This window comes from Astatotilapia calliptera, chromosome 14 (assembly GCF_900246225.1).
Source record: "Astatotilapia calliptera chromosome 14, fAstCal1.2, whole genome shotgun sequence".
NCBI classification, from domain to species: Eukaryota; Metazoa; Chordata; class Actinopteri; order Cichliformes; family Cichlidae; genus Astatotilapia; species Astatotilapia calliptera.
This window is the reverse complement of record NC_039315.1, coordinates 22145438-22154086: the sequence shown is the minus strand read 5'-3', so window position 1 is coordinate 22154086 and position 8649 is coordinate 22145438. Positions and strand designations below refer to the sequence as shown.

At 39.9% G+C, this 8649-nt stretch overlaps 1 protein-coding gene across 1 annotated transcript; it reads right to left on the bottom strand.

Moving 5' to 3' along the window:
* Positions 1-409: 409 nt before the first annotated feature.
* Positions 410-2530, bottom strand: LOC113035722 (sodium- and chloride-dependent betaine transporter-like). Its single transcript, XM_026191367.1, has 4 exons — positions 2464-2530; positions 850-965; positions 636-773; positions 410-487 (listed from the first exon to the last, which is right to left on the bottom strand). Exons 1-4 carry the CDS (start codon positions 2528-2530, stop codon positions 410-412), a joined length of 399 nt encoding a protein of 132 aa, XP_026047152.1.
* Positions 2531-8649: the final 6119 nt, after the last annotated feature.

Here is an 8649-nt window from a genome sequence, read left to right as displayed (position 1 = left end):
CACCGATTAAAGGTCAGAGGCTTGTACTCAGTGAAAGAATAGCCTGAGAAATCAAAAGGAGATGGTTTAGCTGGTGGCGAATTGAGTGCTGACATCCTAACACTTACAGCTCAACTCACTAGTGAGACCAGTGGTGTGAGGTAGAGCAAGCAGAGTTTAAAGAAGTAGTTGGCTTGTGTTTTCCTGTCATGTCCTTTATTATGTCATACAGCCGATCTACTCCTTAATAGGAAAACAAACAAGATAAACAACATATATTGATCACACTTGGTGTTAAACGGCACTATAATGTCTATAGTGTCCAAAAGATAAATCTGAGAAAATTTCCCTGATCATGTCATCACCACGGCATCACTAGGGAACGATATGGAAGAGCACACCTACCAAATATCCAACCCAGTGCCAGAGTTCAAAACACACATAGGAAGAGGATGCAGGCTCCATTACAAGCATAGTAGTCCAACAACTGGAACACAAACATTCCTCCCTAGACACAATGACACAGATATTTCATATGTGTTTAGTTTTAAAATCTAAAATCAGAAACTTAGGATATATAATTTTTAAATATTTTCTTTCAGACCCCTACACACATTTCTAAAACATTTTTTGGCAGTGATACATTACATACAGACCTCAGTAACCATGACAAGCTGAGAGAAGAAACATATCAGGCAGTAGAGAAGGAGAAAAATCTCCCTTCGGCCGGCTCTGCGCAACACTTTGGGAAACATATCGACAAAGGACGTCATCACTACTTCCATGGCAACAAACTGTGCAGAAAATGGACAAAACACTTAGTAAATAGCAACGCATAAATGCAAAGTTTCAAAGTTGTGTGTGTCTTACTTGTGAATCAAGACGCAAGAGAATGAGCATAACAAAGAAACAGATGGACCACAGTTGAGGCAGGGGCATCATGGCTACAGCCTGAGGGTATCCTGGTATGAACGCCAGGCCTGGACCTGAAACACAACAGCATGATGCCAGAAAACTGAGCTCCTTCTATATAAAACATGCCAGCCAGTGTTGAATGTTTGTGTTTTAGTTTGGACAGTTTGTGGTGTGTAATGGCATAAATATGACAGCAGGAATGCAGTAAATTGAACAGCCACCTGTGCCTGCTTATATTAACAAATATTACTTTGCTACTCATGTTTGACTGTCCACAAGATGGTGCAAGAGGCTGAGATTTGATTTGTATGGAATTTTGTTTTCACCATTGAGGGGGAAGAAAACAAGAACACCATTAACCAGTTCCTAAAATCATCTTTAAAAAAAGAAAAAAGTAAACATGTCATGTTCATTGTTTCTGCTCTTACTGTCCTTCTTCAATGACAGTGAAACAAAATATATTTATTTAAACATGAAAGGGACACAGATTTATATGTGTTGTGTGTTTTGGCTAAACAAGAGTTACGTTTTTCCAAGTGTTGATGAGCTCTGATGAGAGCCTATTGTTTTATTCCACTCCTCTTGTTTAAGCTCTAGGCAGTTCTTCTCCCTCAGTGCCTGCTCCCATATTTTCAGTCTCTTGCTTTCTACATCCGAGCACAGCAGACGGCCTAAAACTTTTTTTATTGGTAAGCTGGAGAAAATAACCTCTAACGAGTGAAATACCATTTAAATTGATATTGTTCACCAAGTATGGTTTGCATTGGTTGTTGATAGAGTTGTATTGTTGATTGTCATTTATGCTTAGAAACATTTACTCATTTATGCTTAGAAATATTTAACCATAGATGCTTAGAAGTGTATAATCAATTGTGTAGTGATAAGTTGTGTGATCTTTAACAGGCTACAGAGGCCTGGTGTGCATTCCACACTGGGAGCATGGGAAAGTTCGTACCTTGTTTAATTGTTATGGTAGGATTAACGTAGTTACATCTGTTCTAGTCTAAGTGCTTTTTGTGTATAAATGAACTGCTAGACTTCCTTACTGTGTTATCTAGGATGAGGGGGGGTCTACCCTCTTCCTGACCAAGGATGTTTGCTTGTGTGCTTTTATGACCCTTTGATCAGCAGTAACACACACACACACACACACACACACACACACACACACACACACACACAGGCAAGGTACTCTTTGTGTATGTAGACGTCATATGTTAATGAACCTATGCATATTCATGTAACCTCAATAAAAGGACAGTGTACGGGAGAACGGACGAGAGCAACTGGGGCCAAGCGAAGGAACGGCGTTTGTCCGGTTCTCTCCCGTGCACGAGTACCATGAAGAAGTTTGCCTACTTGCGTCTTGCTTTGCGGTGTAATTATATTGTCTTCAACGTTCCAGCGAATAGGTTTATGCTACAAACCCATCAGTTGTTGTAGAGTATGGAGTGAAAATGGGGAGTTTACTGAGCCATGGCGTCACGTAAACACTGAGCATCCCTCTCAACAGCGGTAAGTTAAATGTGGCTAATTAGACACATGAGTGGTTAAATTGAATTGATATACCTTTATTAGTCCCACAAGGGGAAATTTCATAAGGCTGTCGACCTATTGCATGCAATGGCGGCGCCATCTTACCCTCCGACCATACATACATTTCACAAACCATCACATGGGGAAGACAGGTCAGAGAGGTATAACAATGGAAAATGCATCACATGAGGAAAGATAAGGAGAAAGAAAAATAACTCCCCCCAGACTGAGCTCCAACAGGGAGATCAGTTTGAGAGCAGAAAAAAAAAACAAAAAAACCCCACCTCTGCACATAGCACATGAAAAAACTCTTAATACACCAAAGAAACACATGACAAGCAACAGGGGTGGGTAAAGGGTGCAGCATCAGAAGGGAATAAGTGTAGAAAGGGGTTTGGAAAGGGAGGGGGGGATGAGTGTGTGCGTGTCCAGAGTTCAGCTGAGACAGTGTCCTTCGCCCTGCTAGGCTAAGTAAACAGTCTTCCAGCCAACCCAGGTGGCCTTGCATGGAATGGGAAGGAACAGACTAAACACAGTCGTTATCAGGGTGTTGTTGTTCAGCTCCAGCCTTGAGACTGCAGCTGGCGCCAAAGGGGCTATCCGCATGAAGTGATGGTGCTTTTTACTTTAGTGCGAACAGCTCATATGAATTTCAAAGCAGTGGCTTTTTTCAGTGTTTTATGTGTTCGTGAGTAAATCGGTTTGGCTGTGATTAAAGTTCAAGTTTTCACACAGCTGAATAAACGTCAAACAGAAAACTGATTAAATAGAAGTGTGAGATGGTCGAGAATTTACTCCAATGTCCTGTTATATATTAGCGAGCGAAGACCAGACGAGTTTGCTAAACTCCATCGAGACAGTTGGTGATGCAAATCTGAAGGCTAGACCGTCCCATTTCACAGCCTCGCACTTCCGGCCTTCTCAGTCTTCAAAGGACCCAGCCCACATAGGCCAAAAAGCCTGGGTCCTCGGAAGAATGCGGCCTATGAATTAGGACATAGCTTCTGAAATGCACTATAGTTATGCAAATTAGATCGCTAACCAAGTCATTACCCTGTGAAAAACTGTAGATGGTTAGAGCAGCTGAAAATAGTTTTATGGGAAATAATTGTAAGGAGACTTTATGCTGCTTCCTTATGTGATGTCGCGATGAGGAATAACCGGGGATGGCAACTAAGATATTGACAACGCCACCTGGGGGAGGGCGTTACACCCCAGGAAAGATTTCTCTAGCCAATGTACGTATTGCACTGGCTACCAAAGCCCACAGACTCGTTATTAACGGCAGAGGTGAGACAAAGGAAGTTTACAAATCAAAATTTATTAAGAGGAACTACTAAAAACATAACTATAAAATCAGGAAGGCACCTAGGGTAGCAGGGTTGAGACAGCAAAATAGTTCATTAAAACACTTTATTAACAAACGATGATTAAAATGACCAGACTCCCTACCACGATGCTACCCTAAAACAATCACAGCATGATAAAAGAATAACTAAACAAAATAGTGGAGACCGGCCACTGAATGAAGCTGGGACTTGCATATACACATACACAAAAATCTATTTTATTTTATGTGCTGGAATGTGCAGAAAATAGGTTTAAATGTTAAACAAATTTCTTCCAGTCAGAGAATGTTGCATATAATTAAATTTTTTAAAAGATTAAAACTAATAAAACAAGTTTTAAAAAGAGACTTTTTCCATTTGATTACATTTTGTATGATGCATTATGCAGAAAAAGCAGAATTGAGCTGAAAGATCTTTTGATTTATCACCTATGCAGGTTGTAAATCGTGTTTTTAAATAGTAACTAAGTAACTAAGTAATTAATTACTTTTGAAAATAAGTAATCAGTAAAGTAACGGGATTACTTTTCGGGGGAAGTAATCAATAATTAGTTACTGATTACATTTTTCAAGTAACTTGACCAACACTGCTCATTAAGTATGGATTCTTCCTCCATTAGCATGAATAAGGGTCAAAATAATTTGGGTGAATAGTTATACTTACTAATGAATGATTGGATAATGGACAAGTACTTATTGAGCACTCTTCCATCCTATCCAGCACCGTCCTGGATGACAGTAGCAAATCTATTCTTGAGAAACTCTGATGAGGGCAAAAAACAAACAAACAGTGAAATCCCTATCGGTTGGGTGAGCTACTCTCCAGGCATCATAAATTTCTAGATCACAGCAGAACTCTTTCAGTCTAAGGCTTTTTGGTGATAAGTAGGGATGGGTACCGGTATCCGGTTCTGACATAAACGGTAGTAACCAGACCGAAAAGCAGCGCACATTTCGGTGCTTTATTTCGGTGCTTTTTTCCCCTGAGATGTCATACACTTTGGATACTAGCCAATCATTTTACCTTTGCGAGCGTAGTAGGCGGGCCCAGGTACGTACGTTCTTTTAGAGCAGAGCTACAGATTAAAAATGCCCAAAGCAAAGCGGTCAAAGTCTGGCTGTACGTCACAGCAAAAGATGCAAACTCAGCAGCCTGCAACAAGTGCTTTAAGCTGATACTGTGCAAAGGAGGTAACACCTCGAATCTGATGAAACACATGGTGGCATGTAGCGTTTTGTTAAAAGCCGAGAAATGCGCCGTATTTGATAGCTTGCTGCGAGACCTCACACCGAGCACATCTACTGCGGGTGGTTTTCCTGTTATCGGACCCGGAGTTAGCAACATCCCCCAAAAACCCGAAGAGTAGAGTCCTGGCCCCTAGCCCTGCCAGTGTAGCAGAAATGATGACGGAGGATGATGCAGCAGCAGCCGTTCTTCTCTGCGTGAGTAGCTTAATGTTGTTGGTGTGTAATTTACGTTGAGTAGGCTAACCATGTTATTAAATTAATGCAAGTAAGGTGAACTAGCAAACACCGTCGTAGTTACATGCGGCTGCCTTCTTGTTTGATGGCAGATACTCCCTTCACCCTGGCCAAAAAGGCTAAAATGACCAAAGAAAAAGTGGAAAACAGCTAAACATGAGAGGTTTTTGGACAAAGTTGGTGTTTTTTTTCCATTGATTAAGCACTGCTTCCAGCCAAGAGTGATGCCATGCCCTATAGCTGCAGAAAAGGCTAACATTGTTATCTTTTTACAAAAAACAGCTGAACATGAGAGGTTTTTGGACAAAGTTTGTGTTCTTGATTCTTTAAGCACCGGTTTGAGCACCGTTTAAGCACCGGCACCGTTTCAAAAGTACCGGTTTGGTACTGGTATCGGATAAAACCTAAACGATACCCATCCCTAGTGATAAGTCACCCTCTGTTTTACATTCATCAACCCTTGGATCAGATACACAATTAAAGTCACTTCCCAATACCATATATGGAGAGGCTATGGCTGAAACAAGGGTTAAGAGATTTTTTTGGGGGGGGGGAAGAGATATCTTCTGAATTTGGACCATAAATGCATCCTATAGAAATAGATTCTCCAAATAGATATCCAGAGAAAAGAATGTAGCATCCTTCATTTTCTTTTACAACTTTTTCTATAGTTAAAGGCAGATTACGATGGATGGGGATGGCCATCCTCTACTTTTTGTATTATAAGATGAGTAAAGAACTTAGCCAACCCAACTTCTCTTTAATTTTGAGTGTTCCAAATCATTTAGATTGGTTTCTGATAGTAAAGCAATTTAGGTTTTTTCCTCTTTCCGGATTGAAAGAGGGTTTTTAGTTTGTTTGGGTTTTTTTTTGCCTTTTTACAACATTATTCAGTCCTTTAACCAGGGGTGATTTTAGCCCATTTCGGAATCAAATGAATGAATCAAAGCACCCCTCAAAGATCTCTTACTTTTTTTTGAGAATATTTGTTGTTTGTGTGACACACTACTAAAAATATAAAAAGCATTCAGTACTTGTTTGGGACTTAACATTTTAACAACAAAAGTATAGATACCCCTCCCCCCAAAATGGTTTGTTCCAGTTCGCCTCTCCCCTGCTCTGGCTCTAGCGCCGTTGCTGCCAGAACAATGGTGGCTGACATGCAGCGGAGAGGATGTGTAAGTGCCTGGCTTAAAACAGGACATATTAGCTGCATTTAACCTTCAGTTACTCTTTATATAGTTAGGTAAGAGTCAGACCATGTTTCTTTTTAACTGAAACACATTACACCCAGGTAACCGGCTGTGTTGAAAACGTGTTTCTCGACTATGTTTGCTACCCTACAATCCGTCCTGCTCTGTAGTAAAATCAGCGATATTTGACCGTCCTGTTGCTCCCATTGAAATTTATACAGTCTATTTAAAATCTAAAACTTAACATTGTCCGTAGTCTACTGTTGTTACCACTGTCCTGTTTGAAATGTAATGAGAGAAGCTGGTTATTTTGTCATATGTGCATGTGCCGATATTGAACCCAAGGTACTAACTAGCTAACTGACTGGATGCCCATTAACCTTATAACTTCTGTTGTGTGTGTGTGTACAGAGAGACACACACACATCTCATAATGGATATGAGGAAGTTTTTTCAAAAACAAGAGCCACATTCAGGTAAAAGTGTAAAATCAAATGATCCGTCAATAACGAATAATGTTGGATCAGTGTTTCAATATTTATATCTTTTATTAGATGTACATGTGGTTTGGTTATTTGCCTTTTGGTTGAAAGTACACTGAAAGAGAACTTTTTTATTAGTGTTCTTAATAGTATTTTTTTAATCTAATTGAATACAATCTATTTGTGTATGATTGTCAGTCCAAAGATGGAGAGAGGAAAGAGACAGGAAATACTAACAGGCAAAACAGAAACTGGCAAAGAAAAAACAACAACTAATTTTACTCATACAATCTGGAAGTTGTGTCCTCCCTATATTAAAGCTGCTATACAGTGTCAGGGGTTGCTGAGTGGATGTGGAGAAAAGGACTCAAACGCAGGACTCACGGTGAAGATGCAGGGTGTTTATTGTGAGGGACGAATGACGAAAACAGGAGATGGCTGGCTGACTGACTGAATGAACGGCTGACTGATCTGAACTTGGGAGGCAAACATGGGGCATAGACAGCAGTGACAACATTAAGGACGCGACGCTGACCAGGAGAGAACTGAGGACTTAAATACACTGTCTGAACAATGACTGATAGGTGACAGGTGAGTGAGTAGCTGAACACAATTGAACTAATGATGCATGGAATAAGAACTAGAACATAATGCACACAGAGTAACGTAACACAAAACAGGAAGTGGAACGTACAGAGGATAAACAGTGAACATGAACTGAAAATACTGGGTCAATGACCCAGAAACCCTGACATACAGAATCTGCAAAACCAACTGGGTTGTCAGCCCTGGCACTGCATTACCATATTGAACTTCAGTCAGAGGAAGTCACGGTTGCCAAAAACTTTTTGAAGCTCAAGAGTGAGGCTGGTGCCATCCCAGATATGTTAACATTGTACAATCTTCTGGATAATCAGATCTTCCCCACACTGAAAACTGTTATTCAGGTTGCCCTAACAAACCCAGTTACCAGCTGTAGCTGTGAAAGGTCTTTTAGTGTCTTGAGTCAGCTCCATACCTGGCTGAGAAGGACCATGGGTCAAAGCAGACTCCAGCACCTGGCTGTGATGTCAGTTGAGAAAGAGATGCTTGAGAGACTTGACCACCAAAATGTGATAGACGGATTTGCCAACCTCAAGGTGAGGCGACATAGGTTAAAAGAAAAGAAAAAATCTGCAGAGCTATATTAGTATCTGCAGTAAAGATCTTTTCATACATTGTATACATTGTACCATAGGCCAAGGTGTCCATTTTCTAATTTTTTAAATAATATTTTGTACATTTCAAGGACTCTTCTATTTTTGGAGTGTATTTTTTATATTATACATACACATTAAAAGTGAATCTCTGTCCAAAATATGCACTCAGTTTACTTCTTACTCACTGTGAGCATCATTCACTTCTCCCACAGTAATTAAGGTTGGGATATGTTTTTTATTTTTATTTTATTCCAATCCATTCTTCTTTAGCAGCATTTAAATAACCTTTATCAGATTTGATGGTTTTGTTACAGACTTTTCAAAAAAGTGTTTTGCTTTTCTTTCACAAATGTGGGGATTAAATTGTGTTAAAATGTACAAAACAGTGATGTAATGTTTTGTGATGAGGACCCAGGCACAGAGAGACTTGATGAATTTAAGAATCTTATGATTTAATAAAGAAATTTGCAGACTTGCACAGAGATGGTAAAATTATGATGAGTGATAATGGAGAT